At 34.2% G+C, this 23,889-nt stretch overlaps 1 protein-coding gene across 1 annotated transcript; it reads right to left on the bottom strand.

Annotated features, from left to right (window-relative positions):
- On the bottom strand, positions 1–23,827 carry LOC116109542 (RAB11-binding protein RELCH homolog). The gene is made up of 16 exons (XM_031395769.1): positions 23,648–23,827; positions 23,007–23,567; positions 22,715–22,789; positions 22,496–22,624; positions 22,334–22,408; positions 22,026–22,235; positions 21,655–21,807; positions 21,345–21,556; positions 21,100–21,217; positions 20,857–20,989; positions 20,591–20,792; positions 20,405–20,510; positions 20,180–20,320; positions 19,970–20,093; positions 19,677–19,793; positions 1–478 (listed from the first exon to the last, which is right to left on the bottom strand). Exons 1-16 carry the CDS (start codon positions 23,825–23,827, stop codon positions 423–425), a joined length of 2,592 nt encoding a protein of 863 aa, XP_031251629.1. The 3' UTR covers positions 1–422.
- Positions 23,828–23,889: the final 62 nt, after the last annotated feature.

Genomic DNA, 23,889 nt, shown 5'->3' with positions numbered 1-23,889 from the left:
TTAAAAAATGATTAAAATCATATATCTCAATGTTCACATGTTTTGAACTCAGATAATGCCAAACAAAACTTTAACTGAATTGGGAGTGAAAAATACATCATTTATCCTCTGTGGTCTTTGCTTTGCCCCTGAGCATGTCTGTGAAATTCCCCCTCATAATTCGCCTGAATCTAGTGTCCTCTGCCGCAAGAGGTGCAGTGACTGTAAGTGGGGACTCAACTGGCTCAGGTGTGGTGGGTGTCAGTGGCTCTGCATTTTCTTTCTTGCCCAATAGTCCGCCTTCACCAAAGGCTGGTAACTGATGATGCAATCCCAAGATGGCACCCATTACCTTACTGATAGCATCAAGAGTTCCACCTGACCTTTCTTTCAATATTATTTCAAGGGCTTCTTTATGTGCTGGGTCCAGCGCTCGGGGTCTTTTAACAGGTTTTGTATGGCAGGTAACAGGAAGTCTCGGACATTGGTAGCAAAAGATCTGAAACAAGCATACATAAGCATAAGTAACACATCAAAACAATAAGCATCCAAATACGAATCCGCATTTAAGGCAGTTGACAAGGGGCAATCTGTTTGTAAAACAGATATGTCTTAAGTATATAATTTTCATTCGCACATATTCTGTTATATTAATTTATAACTGAATTAATCACAACATTTAACACCAGTGAGGGTATAGAGAGCGAACATAAGTGAAAAATACTCAAAGGATAACAGAAGAATAAACTATGTAACACATGTAGCTTCACTGAACTTCTTTGATTGAAAAAAAAAAAAAAAAAAATTAGAACAGTTTAGAGAGTAGCTTTACCAACATGAAAATTTGCCATTAAAACACTATCTAAAGATACAATGGGAAAAGCAACAAAACAATTGCAGACTGTAAACAATCAGACATTTTAAAATAAAACAAAAAAAAAAAAACAAAATCTGAAGATGTAGGAGGAAAAAAAAAATGTAGTTTGTAAAAAGTTTTTTATTAATTGAAACAGAAAATTCAGAACGCAATTTGATGAATTAGATTTCTTTAATCTAATTTTAGGACAGCTGACTTTCACATGAACAATTAAAATAACCATCCGAACTAGCTATGTGAAAATGTAATGGATACTACTGAAACCTGCAGCATCCAAAGCCGGATTATTCACAGAAGCGTTAGCTCTCTCACGGACGACGCATGACATCACTTGAAGAAGTTGGCATTGCTGAAGATGGAAAATCTTGGACAACAAATGTATATCAGCTAAGAAATAGCAGTTTAAACTGATGGCCTAGACACCAGGAACCCAAAGACTAGAAACATATATATATATTCTAAAAAATAACATAATAAATAATAAAAAAAAAAAAACATAAAAACAAACTAAAGCAACAACACCTCTCATTTAGGATATCTCTGAGTCTATCAGTTTGTGTGGTACTGCCACCACCAATGAACGGACCACAGCAACAGTTGCTTCATGGGATCCATCTTCAAGAAAAGCATCCATTTGAACTCGTATCTTATCACAATCTACAATATGCAATTTATTAGGACAGTGTAAGGAGACTGCAGAATTAAGATTTAAAACATGAAGTCAAACCAAAAAATTCATACCAGTCATTTTAAAATGTTGTGCCACAGCTCCAAATGCATCTATGCTTGCATACTTCACATTCAGGTTTTGGTCAGACCAAGGTAACCAATGCAGGAAGAACTGAGTAGAGCAACTTTTGCATCAATATATGGTACCTACAGGATAAATTAAGTCAAAATAGTTTCAAAAATTCATGTTAGGGGTAACTGGCAATGACACATCATAGAATGTACCTTACAATGACTTTCAACAGATTGGCAGCATTGATTTTCATATCCAGTTGGAGCTGACAACCATTTCCCATAAAATATTAATACCATCCATGATATTCCTCATGTGCTGCATTATAGAATATATCAATAAGTTAGAAATAATAGAAAATAATTAATACTTAAAGATGTTCATCACTAAACAACCGAGGAGCGGACAGCATTAACAGTCTCAGCACTGAGCTTCACGAATGGTTCTCTTTCATGGTGCCTTCAACTAACAGCTTTCTTAAGTAGTCTGCTATTGTTCATGTTTGCTGGGAGAACCTAAACACCCAGCCAAGACAAGTGGAAGTACACACTAGTAGCAAGTTTCTCAGCCACAGCAGTTTTCGGTTTCAGACCTCAATCAATAACAATGAGAACATACCATGTCTGAAACGAAACATAAAGAATCCATTACCTTTGATTCTTGAATGAATGGTTGAAGGAAAATATGTCAATCCGGCATTATCACCGACTGCTACCAAGAATACAGGCAGCATGATGTGTGTTGGTAAGAATCCCCAAATTGTTCAGAAACACCAGCAAAAACTGCAACATCATTCTCTAGGTTAGCAATTAATGGAAGAACAATTCTCAACCCAAAGAAAAAAATGAAGACAACAGCCAAAGAAAAGCACAATTAGACAGAAATACCTTAGTAACCTCGTTTCTCAAATTATCTTCTTTCTGAGGTAACATGCAGACCAGCTGTATCAAATCAGGAAAGCAGTTGGTATGCATCCATTCAAATGTGGCCAGTCGACATGCCCCTAGCCAGATATAGAATCTCTCAGAGAGGATTCAATGTTGTAGTTCTTTTCAAAAGATCAAATGATTTTTCCTCCGAAAATGAACAATAATTAGAAGAATTAAATAGAAAGCAGAGCTTACCCTGCATACAATTCAAGCAAGGAACTAGGAAAGCTCCCTTTGACACTGAAGCAGAGAAAATGGACAAGTCTCAATTGCATTCTGCTGCACAAAAAAGCATTCTACTAGCATTCTCAGTAGAACTTCAATATTCCAGCGCTCTCTTTCACCTAAAACACGCAGCTGTGACTCCATAGACCCTTCACCCCAGAAGAAGGGGACAACGCTGAAAATATTTGAAGAGTAAAACGTTAAGAGGTTAAAGCATCACAAACCTTCGGGAATCACAAGAGAGAAATCAATGGCACAAACAAGATACCTGAGCAGAGCTCAAGATATAAGAAAGTAACACTCTCAAAATATGGTCCAATTTGTTTCCCCAGTTGATAACTGCAGGAAGTAGATCTTTAAGTGTAGTTTCTACCACCACTCCAGATGGATCGCAGACCAGTTGGAACATCAAATCCTCCACCTATCAACAAACAGAATTGAGATGTTGGAGAAGCTTTATATTGTATAATTATATTCTTTTACTTTTTTCTTCTAAGCCATCATATTAGGGTAAGGGGAAAAGGCTCCATTCCCTAGACCAGTGTCATCAACCTGTTCTAGAGCTTACATTGTAGCCAAACTGTCAAGTCAGAATTCTTCGCCATGATTGCCTCGAAGCATATTTAGTGAGGCTGACCTTGAAATATTTGTCCAAATTCGGAAAGAGTGGAAGCAGCAAGGCCAGATTACGAGCAGCAGCCTCTCGGACAACAGTTGCTGAATCTTCTATCAGTTGTTGCACAATAGACAAAATAAGAGAATCACGAATCTCAGGCCGGACAAATTCTGCAAGCTCTCCACATGATTGTGCAACCAGCAACCGACGTTCTTCATACATGTGATTTTCTTGATTCATGAAAAAGAAAATTGAAACCAAAATTAAAAACATGAGATATATACAGTAAACTAGGGTCCCAGCAAATTCATGACCAGAACTCACCTGTTCCCAACACTGAGGAAGCAATTCCATTTCTGTTCTCATCTCTCCAACATTCTTAGCAAGGGTAACACAACCTGAAATGAAGCCAAATGAAGCAAGTTATGATCAACCTACAGAACTATGGACCATAAATGTAATACTTCAAGCATTAACCTACATCCATTATAATTTTTTCTCTGCTTTTCATCTGGACGTTTGATCAAATTAATATGTGTGGGTCAGGGAATCTCGTGTGCTGCCATCTGGATGGCGCTCAATTGCACACATTATCAGAGGAAGAAGCTCCTGTCGTTAATAAAAAATATGAAAAGTAAATCTCAACCCAAAAAATGCCAGACAGATGCACTCATAAAAATAAATTGGTTCGTGGCAAACCTCCCGATGTTTTATCAGAACATAGGAACATCTTGGGCAAGGCATCTGCTAGAGCTGAATAGTTCCTAAACCCTGTCAAGTACAATAACATTTCAGCTATCATGTATCAAGAAGTTAAGATTAAAAAAAGTTTCAAGGTTTTTACAATGGCAGATGAAGATAGAATATTCCCAATTTTGATACATTTCACAAACACTCACCCGATTCCTTAATAAACAAAGAAAAAGATAAAATTCAAGGTGAAAGGATCTGATATCCTAAATATGGAGAATGAACTTGCCGTTTTGTCAGCTTCACCCCTAAGACTGCCTGATTTCATTGAGCCATGTCTTCTGGAGGTGGTTCATTCGTTTGGGAATACTTTCACTGTTTTCTAAAGCATTATTTTCATTTGAAGGACTTGTAAATGCTCCTGTGAAACTTCCTCAGGTTGTTTAATGTGTTATCATCAAGGGCATGAGTAGCCAATGACTGAGCTTCTTCTTCACTGTTTACCACTTCAACCATACTAACTGGGTGAGAGATTACAATTTTATTTTGATCCACTTCAACTACTTTCTCTTCAGTCTGCATAACTCAGAATATACAGAGCCTACAGAGTCAGGAGCATTTGTACTTTTTGCCTTTAATCTTTCAATTTCCATCTGCAAAGCTTTATCTCTTCCTTGTATTTTTCCAAGGACTGGGATTGGACACATCACACATCCTAGCTACCACATTCTGTGAAGAACGGGATCCTTCAATATGCATTTTGAGTGCAGTGATTTCAGCTCTGCAATCATTAAGTTCCTTCCGTTGGTGCTCCAAAGTCTTCCTCAAATCTTGCACCTGCAAAAGTACATCGTGCATATGCTTAATGAGTTTGAATAAAAAATGCTAGGAAGAGTATATAGAGTGAACTTACCAGTTTCTCCCTGTCCTTAAGATCCTATGAAGCGCTTCTAATGATTTGGTTAAGGCACTGATTTGACCTTCGGAAACTTCTTTATTTTTCAGTAAGCTCTCCTTTTCTATATTAAACTCTCATTCGCTTTTAGCAATGACCATTTTCTCGAAGCATAGCAATTTTCTCCTGCCAGCTAAGAGCCCTTATATATGTAGGCAATTTTATTATTCTAATTTTTTGGATAGAAAGCTGTAAACTATATTAAAGAAGAGAGTGAGGTTGTTCAATGGACTAGAAATCACAAATAGATAAAAAAAAAAAAATCCAAAATTGGAACAATTCCCTACATGATAGAGAAAAAAAAAAAAAAAAAAAAATTCTATCTATATACGGGCAATCTAACAAAGCAGAAAATTTCACATCCCATGACACAGAAAATTTTCATTTCCAGGGATAATAATAATAATAGAGAAAATTATTGAATATCAATCATCCAAGATACAATTCTTATGTACAAAATGGTAACATACTGACGTGACAAAAACATATGACATAAATCAGTGTTCAAAGTATCAATTGCCATGAGTTTTGAAGCATGACTGTATATTCAGCTTATTATCTGGTAAACCACAAGGCAAGCTTCACAAATAAAGTATTTTCGATTTTAAGAATGATTGCTACCCATATTTTAAGGTTTTTGAGTGTTGACCAGAAGTAGCTAACTTGAAAGATCAATGCCAATTGATAACATCTAAGTTGATGGGAATGTTGTGTCAGTTTGATCAAGTATTAGAAGAGACATAAGTTGGAACACTACTTCAAAAATTGAGAAGAACATTTTTCTCTAATTAAAATACACAAGTTGGCAAAAATCTTGTAATGATAAACACAATACATTCCAATGCATTTCTCTAGAAAAATGTAAAAATATGTTAAATGTTCTCTTTAATCTTCAACAATCAAGTAATATAAAATAATCAAACTTAAACATCAGCAAGCTCCAATTACAATCAACACACACAAAGAATCCTTATTAGCTTAAAGTTTAAAATCATCGATTATATTGTCCAACTCTTGTAGACTAATAAGTTACAAATAAAAGAAATTTTACGGGCTATGACAATTCTTTGGGATCAAGAGCACCTAACTAGATTCTGCAAGGACAACAATTTGTTAATGTGAATCATCAATTAAGTACTGATGCAGACAAAGAACTTCTAAATCAGAATCACAATATTGGCATAGTTCATGATAGTTAACCCCATTTGCTCTCACATCTTGGACTCCACTTACAACATAAGATAACAAGAGAAGAAAGAAACACAGGGATACAATGGCTGTTTGTATTACTCCCAGTAGACCAAAAGAAATGCACATTTTCTATAACTTTTGAACATCATCTCAAATAAACATAAAAAGCAACTAGCCTACTCACTTGTGTCTTAAAATTTACCTCAGCAGCTGCTGAAGTGGATGAAAGATACTGATATAATAATGCCGTAGGCATCTGGTACACATGCAGGTGATTCTCCCAAACATCTAAGTTTTGGTCTGTAACCTGAAATAAGATTGACAAGTTAGGATCATGTTTAAAATAAGCTACTCAAATGAAGTGACGACACACACATTCACTACTTTTAAAGTTTTATACTCTTAATGTCCACATTTTAATAAAGGTCAAAAACTAAATGCATAAGAAATTTTAACGACTCCCCTAAGGTCATTGAATTGTTTACATAACAACCAAAGTTTTGAATAAACATGGACCCTCCTTCCCAATTGTTCACTGACTTCCCTTTCAAGATGTGTCATTTTCCCTTTATGGAGAATAAATAAAAAAATAACAATGAATTTTGACCAATAATAATCAAGTCAAAAGGGGTCAATGAACAACTTGCATACTCAAGGGAGGTCTTTTCCTTCTTCATAACTTATGGTAACTAGGTAACACCAAGAAAACCTCACGGAGGTCAATGAAATTTCCCCTAAATAATAGTTTTCAAATACACCTCACAAACAAATTAAAAATTAAAAAGAAATTGAAAGGAAGAAAGCAAAAGAAAGTGAATTATACATTGAAATTTAACATACTTCTTCTAAAAAGTCATTGTTGTAAGCCGGTACCCGGCTAAAAGTAAATATTCCTTTACGCACAATTAAGTCTCTACGTTCATTATCCTTCAAGGGGCCCAAATCAGATAAAGAAGCATCCCTCTTCTTCCGTTGAAACTCGTTCCAGGTTTACATTGTTATCAGCATCTGACTCTGCAAATGCATTTAATATTGAAGGAATTCACAAAAGCTAAAGCATAGAGCTAGCTAACAAGAAGCGTAATAAGTATAAGCTAAATCCAAAGGAGGACCATTATTTAAAGATGCATCATTTGTTATAATAAGGACAGAAACATTGATATCATTCTTCACTCTATGCACAACTTAGCCTGAAGGTTGTGTAACTAAATTCTGATATAAACCCGACAAAACTGCATGAGTGTTAATTTTTTCCTCTAAATGATGAAAAGAAGGTGTCATTATTTTGCACACAAACTCCTTAATGTGCAGTATAAATTTTTGGCAAATATCTTTAGCACTAGATTGTTTCATTGATTCCAAAACTATAAGACATGAATGTTTTCACAATAAGTGACATGCAGGATGATCCACAGTTAACCGGATAATTAATGCATGCAGAAAATGTGTTAGGTGTCATTCAAAAGGGAAAATATAAATTTCACAGTTCCGAATACCAAGCCCAAATAGAAAAAATACCTTTAAGTTATCCTGCGTAAATCAGTCTTCTTGTTTAAATCGTCTTTAATTTTATAATGTCCTCTTGCGCTAAACGGAGTTCATAATCACTAATTGCTAATTTCTCTTCTAGAGCTAATTTCTCTTCCAGTAAACTCTGAGGATCTGCAACTGCAATTCAAAATAAAACAGGTAGACCAAAGCATCAATTTGATTCTGAATCACAATTCATTTGTAAAATTAAAGTCAATACCAAATTGTAATTGACGCAATGAAAAAACAGTCGACTAAAGAAAAGCGAAGGTTTAGAAGCATAACAAATTAGAATCACCAAGTCTTAATCATTTATTCCCAAAATAAGGCATGAAACATAATCAAGCTCTTCCAACGATGATAATGTCACCAATCACTGAGAAAATGGTGCTCTACAGGTGAGAAGACAGACCATTAGGGAATTTTTTATTCTGAATTGAGTCTTAGGCTCTTTTGCCCTTTGGAAAAACTAATCCTCCTCAAAATTAAGTCAGAACGTCCCTCTCAAGCATAGATGTTTAAGCACATCATATGAAAAGCTAAGCATTTGTTAGACTATCCCCTATCTCAGCATTTGCTTCATTTTTTTTTTTTTTTTTTGTTAGGCAATGCTTTCCAGAAAATATTTTAGTGAATATCAACAGTGTTCATCATCTGATGCCATAAGGCATCCATGTTATGAAATTCATGTACTTGTCTGACAAAGTTCATTCAACGTTTGTATCAAAATATTTGGTTGTTGATTCTGAATATCCACCAAAAAAAAAAAAAAAAAAAAAAAGGCTCTACACTCCATCACAGACATTTTAACTGCATTATTAGTGAATGCCATGTTATTTTTCCTTCTGCACAGCTACTACCTACTTTCTCTATGAAAAAATAAAATATAAACCCTCAAAGAAGGAGTTGAATTTTCCAAAACCATTTTACTCATTATTCATGTTGCCACCTCTAGTGTAAACATATTCTTATTCATATGCAATACTGAAAGACACCAAAATATTTAGTTTAAATTGAGAATAGGCCTCACGCTATAAATTCAAACAGTGTTGATCCTAAGATCATTAACTAAAAGCTCCAGATCTACAGTACAATAAATCTTGAATAGCAAAGGTTTCATAAACTTTGAATGCTCAAATAAGGATTTCATTCACCACCAAGAAACAATGATTTGAATTATGGCACGTCTCGTGTTTTTATTTCTATGATTCAAAATAAATTAAAGCCTTAACTAATAAATTTCACCAGCTGAACTACATTATCTTTCACATCAGAAAAAGCGAAGCAAAAACTTTGATAACTGTTTCTTAACGTTATAATTTAAATTGTCAATGGCATTCATTAATCAGTAATTTTCAATTCAAATCCCTAGATTTGCACGGCTAAGCATAAAAGATATAGAAGTTGGTGGAACCTCGGAGAGAGTTGAAGCGAGAGATGAATCGGGAGGGAATTGAGCTGAATCGGAAAGAATTGTCTGAGGCGAATGGCCTGATCGTCTCTGCCATCTTCAAGAAGCTCTTGTAAAAGCTCGAATGCGGTCAAAGGTACTTCTCCTCCAACAGGAAATTCACCACGCAATTGCACAGCGACGATCTCTCTATATCCATTCTTCAGTCACTGGTATGGCGCCTCAACTACATTCCAATCAAATCGAAATGAAACTTTCTTTGTTAAGCCAAAGCAAAATTTTTTTTAAAAATTTCAGGGACCGAATTGGCCTGCCTTTCCCGTTTTGAGTCGTTGAGAGAAATGAAGCGCTGATTCGGTGTTACCAGTACTACCAACACAGTAAGTAGATTTAGAAGCGTCCATATATAAAAATACTAAATTATTTTTTAATAATTTCATAAATTACACAGATTTATTCGAAGCTTTTAAGCTCCTTGTAAATAGTTCACTTGTTAAATCCGAATTTTATCACAATCCAAATATAAGCTAAATTATCAGTATGGAATATGTAGAATTCCTTAAATTATCTTAAATTGCTAATATAAGATATAATCAAATAAAAAAATTCTCCTAGCTACAATGACAACAAAATCTCATTATTATTAAATTTTTTGTATTAATATAACAATATATAATTATTTATGAATTTTAAAATTTTAAATAAATTAATAATTTATAATAATAAAATATTTTATTATTTCTAAAATATTAGAAAAAATTGATTATTTAATTAAATCTCGAAGTTGAAAAAAAAAAAACACCTTTAAAATATGCACTTTAATTTTACGATGTAAATATATTATAAAATCTGAGCATGGGATTTTGTAGCACCGTCAAAAAGTCAACGGTTTGCTTTATAAACTATTGAGCTGTTGTACTTTCTGGCACCAAGACAACATGTGAGTTGTGACCATGCCATGGCGATAAATTTAATAATTGTATTTGTATTTTTCTTTTGTGTTTATATTTGATCTAAAGTGGACTAAAAAAAAAAAAAAAAGAAAAGAAGAAAAAGAAGAAGAAGAGATTCATTATTAAAATTAGTTTTATTCACCTTTTCATCATCAAATTTTCATTCTTTTAAAGGAAAAAGATTACTAAATCTCCTAACTTTATCATAAAAGGTTGTACAGTCAAATTGGATGTTTGAAGATGTTTCAATAATTTGGTAAATGAGACTAGTAAATATAACCAAAGATCTTTGGCTTATTTTAAAGTTAATTTTGGGGTAGATTTGGTTTAGCCTTTTTTGATAGAGTTTATGAAGGTGGACCTTATAAGACTAAAGTTTATATGAAAATTTATTAATTGTTTGGTTAAAAGAATTTTATAATCTTAAATTACAACATATATATAAAGTTACGTTTGGTTCAGGGAATGTTGGATTACTGGAATCTTATATTACTTTAAAAATTACTGAGAATCTTTAGGAAAATGTGTTTGGTTAGTTAGTGGGTATATTATATAAATATGATTGGTTAGAGTGAATAAATTTGTGGGTATGTTATTTAAATTACTAAATTGTCCTTCTTTTAAATATTAATATAATATTATTTTTATTATTAATTTTTGAATAATTTTTTTAACCTCCAATATTTCATATTTAGCTAAAACAGCCCGCTTATAAAAAGCTTTAATTTATGACAAAATCACCCCACCCCTGCCGCCACTGCAAACTACTGTCGGGAGTCATCGTGACCACAAGGCTCCGATATGGCCGTTTTTGGCCATATTGATAGCAAAAAACGGCCAGATCTATTATGGCCAAAATTGATCTAGCCGTTAATAGCCAAATCCATCGATCTGGCAATTTCCAACCAGATTTGGCCTGATATGGCCGTTTTCGGCCATTAATATGGCCGAAAACAACCATAGCGAAGCCTTCTGGTGAATCTCGGTCATTTTTAAGGACTCTGACAACGGTCCATTGTGGTTGGCTCGTTGTTGGTGGTGGTGGCTGGGTGGCGGTAGTGGTCTGTAATTTGTTTTAAATATAAAGGCATTGTTATCCAAAAACTTAATTAAACAAGGGTAAAATTGAAATGGTATATTAATGTAAATTTATTTTAAAACAAGGATATTATTGTCCAAAATTTTTATTAATAAAAGATAGAATTATAACAAAAATAAGATTACCTTAGTGATCTTACAATACCTAAAAAAATGAAGGTAATCATATTACCTCCAATATTATCAACAATAACAACTATTAATAATACAAGATTATCATAATCTTATATTACTTGACAACCAAACATGATAATCAAGTAATATAAGATGACATAATCTAGTAATCTTTCATTACCTCCGATCAGAGTTATTGTATTGAAAATGAAGGTGAAGTTGTTTTTTTCTAAAATAACGTGATATATGTTTGATATTTGAAAATTAAAAAAAAAAATATTAATTAAATATCAAATTTTTTTATTTATTTATGTAAAATAACATTTCATTATCAATAAACCTTTCTAGGGTTGCAATCTACCCACAAAAAAAATGAAAAAAAATTTAAAAAATTTAATATATTCAAAGTATGGTAAAATATTTTAGGCCATGTTTGGCTTATTATTTTTATCCATATTCCCAATCAAAGGAAGCATTCTACTAGCATTCTCAGTAGAACTTCAATATTCCAGCGCTCTCTTTCACCTAAAACACGCAGCTGTGACTCCATAGACCCTTCACCCCAGAAAGAGGGACAACGCTGAAATATTTGAAGAGTAAAAACGTTAAAGAGGTTAAAGCATCACAACCATCGGGAATCACAGAGAGAAATCAATGGCAACAAACAAGATACCTGAGCACTCAAGATATAAGAAAGTAACACTCTCAAAATAGGTCAATTTGTTTCCCCAGTTGATAACTGCAGGAAGTAGATCTTTAAGTGTAGTTTCTACCACCACTCCAGATGGATCGCAGACCAGTTGGAACATCAATCCTCCACCTATCAACAAACAGAATTGAGATGTTGGAGAGCTTTATATTGTATAATTATATTCTTTTACTTTTTTCTTCTAAGCCATCATATTAGGGTAAGGGAAAAGGCTCCATTCCCTAGACCATGTGTCATCAACCTGTTCTAGAGCTTACATTGTAGCCAAACTGTCAGTCAGAATTCTTCGCCATGATTGCCTCGAAGCATATTTAGTGAGGCTGACCTTGAAATATTTGTCCAAATTCGGAAGAGTGGAAGCAGCAAGGCCAGATTACGAGCAGCACCCTCCGGACAACAGTTGCTGAATCTTCTATCAGTTGTTGCACAATAGACAAAATAGAGAATCACGAATCTCAGCCGGACAAATTCTGCAAGCTCTCCACATGATTGTGCAACAGCAACCGCACGTTCTTCATACATGTGATTTATCTTGATTCATGAAAGAAGAAAATTGAAACCAAAATTAAAAACATGAGATATATAAGTAAACTAGGGTCCCAGCAAATTCATGACCAGAACTCACCTGTTCCCAACACTGAGGAAGCAATTCCATTTCTGTTCTCATCTCTCCAACATTCTTAGCAAGGGTACACAAGCCTGAAATGAAGCCAAATGAAGCAAGATTATGATCAACCTACAGAACTATGGGACCAATAAATGTAATACTTCAAGCATTAACCTACATCCATTATAATTTTTCTCTGCTTTTCATCTGGACGTTTGATCAAATTAAATAGTGTGTGGGTCAGGGAATCTCGTGTGCTGCCATCTGGATGGCGCTCAATTGCACACATTATCAGAGGAAAAGCTCCTGTCGTTAAAAAAAATATGAAAGTAAATCTCAACCCAAAATATGCCAGACAGATGCACTCATAAAAATAAATTGGTTCGTGGCAACCTCCCGATGGTTTATCAGAACATAGAACAATCTTGGCAAGGCATCTGCTAGGATCTGAATAGTTCCTAAACCCTGTCAAGTACAATAACATTTCAGCTATCATGTATCAAAGAAGTTAATATTGAAAAAAAGTTTCAAGGTTTTTAACAATGGCAGATGAAGAATAACCCAATTTTGATACAATTTCACAAACACTCACCCGATTCCTATAAACAAAGAAAAAGATAAAATTCAAGGTGAAGGATCTGATATCCTAATATGGAGAATGAACTTGCCGTTTTGTCAGCTTCACCCCTAAGACTGCCTGATTTCGATTGAGCCCATGTCTTCTGGAGGTGGTTCATTCTGTTTTGGAATACTTTCACTGTTTTCTAAAGCATTATTTTCATTTGAAGGACTTGTAAATGCCTCTGTGAAACTTCCTCAGTGTGTTTAATTGTGTTATCATCAGGGCATGAGTAGCCATGACTGAGCTTCTCTTCACTGTTTACCACTTCAACCATACTAACTGGGTGGAGATTACAATTTTATTTTGATCCACTTCAACTACTTTCTCTTCAGTCTGCATACCTCAGAATATACAGAGCCTACAGAGTCAGGAGCATTTGTACTTTTTGCCTTTAATCTTTCAATTTCCATCTGCAAAGCTTTTATCTCTTCCTTGTATTTTTCCAAGGACGGGATTGGACAACATCAACATCCTAGCTACCACATTCTGTGAAGAACGGGATCCTTCAATATGCATTTTGAGTGCAGTGATTTCAGCTCTGCAATCATTAAGTTCCTTCCGTTGGTGCTCCAAAGTCTTCCTCAAATCTTGCACCTGCAAAAGTACATCAGTGCATATGCTTAATGAGTATTGAATAAAAAAGCTAGGAAGAGTATATGAGTGAACTTACCAGTTTCTCCCTGTCCTTAAGATCCTATGAAGCGCTTCTAATGATTTGTTTAAGGCACTGATTTGACCTTCGAAACTTCTTTATTTTTCAGTAAGCTCTCCTTTTCTATATTAACTCTCATTCGCTTTTAGCAATGACTCATTTTCTCGAAGCATAGCAATTTTCTCCTGCAGCATAAGGAGCCCTTATATATGTAGGCAATTTTATTATTCTATATTTTTTGGATAAGAGCGTTAACTATATTAAAGAAGAGAGTGAGGTTCGTTCAATGGACTAGAAATCTACAATAAAAAAAAAAAAATCCAAAAATTGGAACAATTCCCTACATGATAGAGACAAAAAAAAAATTCTATTATATACGGGCAATCTAACAAAAGCAGAAAATTTCACATCCCATGACAGAAAAATTTTCATTTCCAGGGAATAATATAATAATAAGAAAATTATTGAATATCAATCATCAAGACTACAATTCTTATGTACAAAATGGTAACATACTGACTGACAAAAACATATGACATAATCAGTGTTCAAAGTATCAATTGCCATGAGTTTTGAAGCATGACTGTATATTCACTTATTATCTGGTAAACCACAAGGGCAAGCTTCACAATAAAGTAATTTCGATTTTAAGAATGATTGCTACCCATATTTTAAGGTTTTTGAGTGTTGACCAAGAAGTACTAACTTGAAAATCAATGCCAATTGATAACATCTAAGTTGATGGAATGTTGTGTCAGTTTGATCAAGTATTAGAAGAGCATAAGTTGGAACACTACTTCAAAAAATTGAGAAGAACATTTTTCTCTAATTAAAATACACAAGTTGGCAAAAATCTTGTAATGATAAACACATACATTCCAATGCATTTCTCTACGAGAAAATGTAAAAATAGTTAAATGTTCTCTTTAATCTTCAACAATCAAGATAATATAAATAATCAAACTTAAACATCAGCAAGCTCCAATTACAATCAACACCACAAAAGAATCCTTATTAGCTTAAAGGTTAAAATCATCGATTATATTGTCCAACTCTTGTAGACTAAAGAGTTACAAATAAATAGAAATTTTACGGGCTATGACAATTCTTTGGGATCAAGAGCACTAACTAGATTCTGCAAGGACAACAATTTGTTAATGTGAATCATCAATTAAGTACTGATGCAGACAACAGAACTTCTAAATCAGAATCACAATATTGGCATAGTTCATGATAGTTAACCCCATTTGCTCTCACATCTTGGACTCCACTTAACACTATCATCAGAGGAAGAAAGAAACACGGGATACAATGAGCTGTTTGTATTACTCCCAGTAGACCAAAAGAATGCACATTTTCTATAACTTTTGAACATCACTCCAAATAAACATAAAAAGCAACTAGCCTACTCACTTGTGTCTTAAAATTACCTCAGCAGCTGCTGAAGTGGATGAAAGATACTGTATAATAATGTCGTAGGCATCTGGTACACATGCAGGTGATTCTCCCAAACATCTAAGTTTTGGTCTGTAACCTGAAATAAAGATTGACAAGTTAGGATCATGTTTAAATAAGCTACTCAAATGAAGTGACGACACACACATTCACCACTTTTAAAGTTTATAACCTCTTAATGTCCACATTTAATAAGGTCAAAACTAAATGCATAAGAATTTTTCAATGAACTCCCCTAAGGTCATTGAATTGTTTACATAACAACCAAAGTTTTGAAGATAAACATGGACCCTCCTTCCCAATTGTTCACTGACTTCCCTTTGCAAGAGTTGTCATTTTACCTTTATGGAGAATAAATAAAAAAAATAACAATGAATTTTGACCAATAATAATCAAGTCAAACAGGGTCAATGAAACTTGCATACTCAAGGGAGGTCTTTTCTTATTCTCATAACTTATGGTAACTAGGTAAACAACCAGAAAACCTCACGGGAGGTCAATGAAATCCCCCTAAATAATAGTTTTCAAATACACCTCTCACAAACAAAATTAAAATAAAAAAGAAATTGAAAGGAAGAAAGCAAAAGAAAGTGAATATACATTGAAATTTAACATACTTCTTCTAAAAGTCATTGTTGTAAGCCGGTACCCGGCTAAAGTAAATATTCCTTTACGCACAATTAAGATCTCTACGTTCATTATCCTTCAAGGGGCCCAAATCAGATAAAGAAGCATCCCTCTTCTTCCGTTGAACTATCGGTTCCAGGTTTACATTGTTTCAGCATCTGACTCTGCAAATGCATTTAATATTGAAAGGAATTCACAAAAAGCTAAAGCATAGAGCTAGCTAACAAAGAAGCGTAATAAGTATAAGCTAAATCCAAAGGAGGACCATTATTTAAAGATGCATCATTTGTTATAAATAAGGACAGAAACATTGATATCATTCTTCAACTCTATGCACAACTTAGCCTGAAGGTTGTGTAACTAAATTCTGATATAAGACCCGACAAAACTGCATGAGTGTTAATTTTTTCCTCTAAATGATGAAGAAAAGAAGTGTCATTATTTTGCACACAAACTCCTTATGTGTCTATATATTTTTGGCAAATATCTTTAGCACTAGTTTGTTTCATTGATTCCAAAACTATAAGACATGATGTTTTCACAAGTGAAGTGACATGCAGGATGATCCACAGTTAACCGGATAATAATGAATGCATGCAGAAAATGTGTTAGGTGTCATTCAAAGGGAAAAATATAAATTTCACAGTTCCGAATACCAAAGCCCAAATAGAAAAAATACCGTTTAAGTTATCCTGCGTAAATCAGTCTTCTTGTTTAAATCGGTCTTTAATTTTATAATGTCCTCTTGCGCTAAACGGAGTTCATAATCACTAATTGCTAATTTCTCTTCTAGAGCTAATTTCTCTTCCAGTAAACTCTGAGGATCTGCAACTGCAATTCAAAATAAAACAGGTAGACCAAGCATCAAATTTGATTCTGAATCACAATTCATTTGAAATTAAAGTCAAATACCAAATTGTAATTGACGCAATGAAAAAACAGTCGACTAAAGAAAAGCAAGGAAGGTTTAGAAGCATAACAAATTAGAATCACCAAGTCTTAATCATTTATTCCCCAAAATAAGGCATGAAACTATAATCAAGCTCTTCCAACGATGATAATGTCACCAATCACTGAGAAATGGTGCTCTACAGGTGAGAAGACAGACCATTAGGGAATTTTTTATCTGAATTGAGTCTTAGGCTCTTTTGGCCCTTTGGAAAAACTAATCCTCTCAAAATTAAGTCAGAACGTCCCTCTCAAGCATAGATGTTTAAGCACATCATATGAAAAGCTAAGCACTTTGTTAACTATCCCCTATCTCAGCATTTGCTTCATTTTTTTTTTTTTTTTTTTTTTTTTTTGGGCAATGCTTTCCAGAAAATATTTAGTGAATATCAACAGTGTTCATCATCTGATGCCATAAGGCATCCATGTTATAGAATTCATGTACTTGTCTGACAAAGTTCATTCAACGTTTGTATCAAAAATATTTGGTTGTTGATTACTGATATCCACCAAAAAAAAAAAAAAAAAAAAAGGCTCTACACTCCATCACAGACATTTTAACTGCATATTAGTGAATGCCATGTTATTCTTCCTTCTGCACAGCTACTACTACTTTCTCTATGAAAAATAAAATTAAATAAACCCTCAAAGAAGGAGTTGAATTTTCCAAAACCATTTTACTCATTATTCATGTTGCCACCTCTAGTGATAAACATATTTCTTATGTTCATATGCAATACTGAAAGACACCAAAATATTTAGTTTAATAAATTGAAGGCCTCACGCTATAAATTCAAACAGTGTTGATCCTAAGATCATTAACAAAAGCTCCAGTCTACAGTACAATAAATCTTGAATAGCAAAGGTTTCATAAACTTTGAATGCTCAAAATAAGGATTCTCAGTCACCACCAAAGAAACAATGATTGGATGTATGGCACGTCTCGTGTTTTTATTTCTATGATTCAAAATAAATTAAAGCCTTAACTAATAAATTTCACCAGCTGAACTACATTATCTTTCACATCAGAAAAAGCGAAGCAAAAACTTTGATAACTGTTTCTTAACGTTATAATTTAAATTGTCAATGGCATTCATTTAATCAGTAATTTTCAATTCAAATCCCTAGATTTGCACGCTAAGCATAGAAAGATATAGAAGTTGGTGGAACCTCGGAGAGAGTTGAAGCGAGAGATGAGATCGGGAGGGAATTGAGCTGAATCGGAAAAGAATTGTCTGAGGCGAATGGCCTGATCGTCTCTGCCATCTTCAAGAAGCTCTTGTAAAAGTCGAATGCGGTCACAGGTACTTCTCTCCAACAGGAAATTCACCACGCAATTGCACAGCGACGATCTCTCTATATCCATTCTTCAGTCACTGGTAATGGCGCTCATACACCATTCCAATCAAATCGAAATGAAACTTTCTTTGTTGATCCAAAGCAAAATTTTATTTAAAAATTTCAGGGACCGAATTGGCCTGCCTTTCCCGTTTTGAGTCGTTGAGAGAAATGAAGCGCTGATTCGGTGTTACCATTACTACCAACCACAGTAGTAGATTTAGAAGCGTCACATATATAAAATACTAAATTATTTTTTAATAATTTCATAAATTACACAGATTTATTCGAAGCTTTTAACTCCTTGTAAATAGTTCACTTTTAAATCCTGAATTTTATCACATCCACAATATAAGCTAAATTATCAGTATGGAATATGTAAAATTCCTTAAATTATCTTAAATTGCTAATAAAGATATAATCAAATAAAAAATTCTCCAAGCTACAATGACAACAAAAATCTCATTATTATTAAATTTTTTGTATAATATAAACAATATATAATTATTTATGAATTTTAAATTTTAATAATTAATATAATGATTAATAATAAAAAATTTTTATTATTTCTAAAATATTAGAAAAAATTGATTATTTAATTAAATCTCGAAGTTGAAAAAAAAAAAAAACCTTTAAATATGCACTTTAAATGTAAATATGTATTATAAAATCTGAGCCTGGGATTTGTAAAACAGATATGTCTTAAGTAATATAATTTTCATTCGCCACATATTCTGTTATATTAATTTATAACTTGAATATAATCACAACATTTAACACCAGTGAGGGTATAGAGAGCAGAACATAAGTGAAAAATACTCAAAAGGATAACAGAAGAATAAACTATGTAACACATGTAAGCTTCACTGAACTTCTTTGATTGAAAAAAAAAAAAAAAAAAAATTAGAACAGTTTAGGAGAGTAAGCTTTACCAACATGAAAAATTTGCCATTAAAAACACTATCTAAAGATACAAATGGGAAAAGCAACAAAAACAATTGCAGACTGTAAACAATCAGACATTTTAAAATAAAACAAAAAAAACAAAATCTGAAGATGTAGGAGGAAAAAGAAAAATGTAGTTTGTAAAAAGTTTTTTATTAATATGAAACAGAAAATTCAGAACTGCAATTTGATGAATTAGATTTCTTTAATCTAATTTTAGGACAGCTGACTTTCACATGAACAAATTAAAATAAGAGTAATGCTATCGGTACTAACGGATTTTACTAACCAGTGTACTAACTTAAAGCATAGTACGGGTACCATAAGCATAGTACGGATATTATATGTGATTTTAACAAAGGTTAGTACACTGGTTAGTAAAATCCGTTAATACCCAAAGTATTATTCTTAAAATAACCATCAGAACTAGCTATGTTGAAAATATAATTGATAAGCTGTAAACCTGCAGCATCCAAAGCCCGGATTGATTCACAGAAAGCGTTAGCTCTCTCACGGCGACGCATGACATCACTTGAAGAAGTTGGCATTGCTGAAAGATGGAAAATCTTGGACAACAAATGTATATCAAGCTAAGGAAATAGCAGTTTAAACTGATGGCCTAGACACCAGGAACCCAACAAGACTAGAAACAATATATATATATATATTCTAAAAAATAACAATAATAAAAATAAAAAAAACCAAAAAAAAACATAAAAACTAAACTAAAGCAAGAACACATCTCATTTAGGATATAATCTCTGAGTCTATCAGTTGCATGTGGTACTGCCACCACCAATGAACGGACCACAGCAACAGTTGCTTCATGGGATCCATCTTCAAGAAAAGCATCCATTTGAACTCGTATCTTATCAACAATCTACAATATGCAATTTATTAGGACAGTGTAAGGAGACTGCAGCATTAAGATTTAAAACATGAAGTCAAAACCAAAAAAATTCATACCATGTCATTTTTAAAATGTTGTGCCACAGCTCCAAATGCATCTATGCTTGCATACTTCACATTCAGGTTTTGGTCAGACCCAAGAGTAACCAATGCAGGAAGAACATGAGTAGAAGCAACTTTTGCATCAATATATGGTACCTAAAGGATAAATTAAGTCAAAATAGTTTCAAAAATTCATGTTAGGGGTAACTGGCAATGACACATCATAGAAGTGTAACTTACAATGACTTTCAACAGATTGGCAGCATTGATTTTCATATCCAAGTTGGAGCTGACAACCATTTCCCATAAAATATTAAATACCATACCATGATATTCCTCAAATGTGCTGCATTATAGAATATATCAATAAGTTAGAGAATAAATAGAAAATAATTAATACTTAAAGATGTTCATCACTAAACAAACCAGAGGAAGCGGACAGCATTAACAGTCTCAGCACTGAGCTTCACTGAATGGTTCTCTTTCATGGTGCCTTCAACTAACAGCTTTCTTAAGTAGTCTGCTAATTGTTCATGTTTGCTGGGAGAACCTAAAACACCAGCCAAGACAAGTGGAAGTACACACATAGTAGCAAGTTTCTCAGCCACAGCAGTTTTCGGTTTCAGACCTGCAATCAAATAACAATTAGAGAACATACCATGTCTGAAACGAAAAAATAAAGAATCCATTACCTTTGATTCTTGAATGAATGGTTGAAGGAAAATATGTCAAATCGGCATTATCACCGACTGCTACCAAGAATACAGGCAGCATGATGTGTGTTAGGTAAGAATCCCCAAATTGTTCAGAAACAGCCAGCAAAAACTGCAACATCATTCTCTAGGTTAGCAATTAATGGAAGAACAATTCTCAACCACAAAGAACAAAATGAAGACAAGCAGCACAAAGAAAAAAGCACAATTAGACAGAAATACCTTAGTAACTCGGTTTCTCAAATTATCTTCTTTCTGAGGTAACATGCAGACCAGCTGTATCAAATCAGGAAAGCAGTTGGTATGCATCCATTCAAATGTTGGCCAGTCGACATGTCCCCTAGCCAGATATAAGAATCTCTCAGAGAGGAATTCAATGTTGTAGTTCTTTTCAAAAGATCAAATGATTTTTCCTCCAGGAAAATGAACAAAATAATTAGAAGAATTAAATAGAAAGCAGAGCTTACCCTGCATACAATTCAAGCAAGGAACTAGGAAAAGCTCCCTTTGACACTGAAGCAGACGAAAATGGACAAGTCTCAATTGCATTCTGCTGCACAAAAGGAAGCAATTCTACTAGCATTCTCAGTAGAACTTCAATATTCCAGCGCTCTCTTTCACCTAAAACACGCAGCTGTGACTCCATAGACCCTTCTACCCCAGAAAGAGGCGGACAACGCTGAAAATATTTGAAGAGTAAAAACGTTAAAGAGGTTAAAGCATCACAAACCATGCGCGGAATCACAAGAGAGAAATCAATGGCAACAAACAAGATACCTGAGCAGAGCTCAAGATATAAGAAAGTAACACTCTCAAAATATGGTCAAATTTGTTTCCCCAGTTGATAACTGCAGGAAGTAGATCTTTAAGTGTAGTTTCTACCACCACTCCAGATGGATCGCAGACCAGTTGGAACATCAAATCCTCCACCTATCAACAAACAGAATTGAGATGTTGGAGAAGCTTTATATATGTATAATTATATTCTTTTACTTTTTTCTTCTAAGCCATCATATTAGGGTAAGGGGAAAAGGCTCCATTCCCTAGACCATGTGTCATCAACCTGTTCTAGAGCTTACATTGTAGCCAAACTGTCAAGTCAGAATTCTTCGCCATGATTGCCTCGAAGCATATTTAGTGAGGCTGACCTTGAAATATTTGTCCAAATTCGGAAAGAGTGGAAGCAGCAAGGCCAGATTACGAGCAGCAGCCTCTCGGACAACAGTTGCTGAATCTTCTATCAGTTGTTGCACAATAGACAAAATAAGAGAATCACGAATCTCAGGCCGGACAAATTCTGCAAGCTCTCCACATGATTGTGCAACAAGCAACCGACGCTCTTCATACATGTGATTTATCTATGATTCATGAAAGAAGAAAATTGAAACCAAAAATTAAAAACATGAGATATATTAAGTAAACTAGAGGTCCCAGCAAATTCATGACCAGAACTCACCTGTTCCCAACACTGAGGAAGCAATTCCATTTCTGTTCTCATCTCTCCAACATTCTTAGCAAGGGTAACACAAGCCTGAAATGAAGCCAAATGAAGCAAGATTATGATCAACCTACAGAACTATGGGACCACATAAATGTAATACTTCAAGCATTAACCTACATCCATTATAATTTTTCTCTGCTTTTCATCTGGACGTTTGATCAAATTAAATAGTGTGTGGGTCAGGGAATCTCGTGTGCTGCCATCTGGATGGCGCTCAATTGCACACATTATCAGAGGAAGAAGCTCCTGTCGTTAATAAACAATATGAAAAGTAAATCTCAACCCAAAAAATGCCAGACAGATGCACTCATAAAAATAAATTGGTTCGTGGCAAACCTCCCGATGGTTTATCAGAACATACGGAACAATCTTGGGCAAGGCATCTGCTAGGATCTGAATAGTTCCTAAACCCTGTCAAAGTACAATAACATTTCAGCTATCATGTATCAAAGAAGTTTAGATTGAAAAAAAGTTTCAAGGTTTTTACAATGGCAGATGAAGATAGAATATTCCCAATTTTGATACAATTTCACAAACACTGCACCCCAGATTCCTTAATAAACAAAGAAAAAAGATAAAATTCCAAGGTGAAAGGATCTGATATCCTAAATATGGAGAATGAACTTGCCGTTTTGTCAGCTTCACCCCTAAGACTGCCTGATTTCGGATTGAGCCCACTGTCTTCTGGAGGTGGTTCATCATTCTGTTCGGGAATACTTTCACTGTTTTCTAAAGCATTATTTTCATTTGAAGGACTTGTAAATGCCTCCTGTGAAACTTCCTCAGGTTGTTTAATTGTGTTATCATCAAGGGCATGAGTAGCCAATGACTGAGCTTCTTCTTCACTGTTTACCACTTCAACCATACTAACTGGGTGAGAGATTACAATTTTATTTTGATCCACTTCAACTACTTTCTCTTCAGTCTGCATACACTCAGAATATACAGAGCCTACAGAGTCAGGAGCATTTGTACTTTTTGCCTTTAATCTTTCAATTTCCATCTGCAAAGCTTTTATCTCTTCCTTGTATTTTTCCAAGGACCGGGATTGGACAACATCAACATCCATAGCTACCACATTCTGTGAAGAACGGGATCCTTCAATATGCATTTTGAGTGCAGTGATTTCAGCTCTGCAATCATTAAGTTCCTTCCGTTGGTGCTCCAAAGTCTTCCTCAAATCTTGCACCTGCAAAAGTACATCAGTGCATATGCTTAATGAGTATTGAATAAAAAATGCTAGGAAGAGTATAATAAGAGTGAACTTACCAGTTTCTCCCTGTCCTTAAGATCCTTATGAAGCGCTTCTAATGATTTGGTTAAGGCACTGATTTGACCTTCGGAAACTTCTTTATTTTTCAGTAAGCTCTCCTTTTCTATATTTAAACTCTCATTCGCTTTTAGCAATGACTCATTTTCTCGAAGCATAGCAATTTTCTCCTGCAGCATAAGGAGCCATTATATATAGGGGCAATTTTATTATTCTTATTTTTTGGATAAGAAGCCGTTAA

The sequence above is a fragment of the Pistacia vera genome, unplaced genomic scaffold (genome assembly GCF_008641045.1).
Source record: "Pistacia vera cultivar Batoury unplaced genomic scaffold, PisVer_v2 Contig581, whole genome shotgun sequence".
NCBI classification, from domain to species: Eukaryota; Viridiplantae; Streptophyta; class Magnoliopsida; order Sapindales; family Anacardiaceae; genus Pistacia; species Pistacia vera.
Note: the sequence above shows the minus strand (reverse complement) of the source record. Positions and strands in the feature narration are given on the sequence as shown.

Excerpts from the sequence above, each read along its gene's own strand:
- LOC116109542 (XM_031395769.1), bottom strand. The coding sequence starts at position 23,827 with ATGCTGCAGGAGAAAATTGCTATGCTTCGAGAAAATGAGTCATTGCTA. Across the intron at positions 22,236-22,333 it reads TTCCTCAGTGTTGGGAACAG|ATAAATCACATGTATGAAGA; the intron begins GTGAGTTCTGGT and ends CATGAATCATAG. Across the intron at positions 20,990-21,099 it reads TGAGAAACCGAGTTACTAAG|TTTTTGCTGGCTGTTTCTGA; the intron begins GTATTTCTGTCT and ends ATGATGTTGCAG.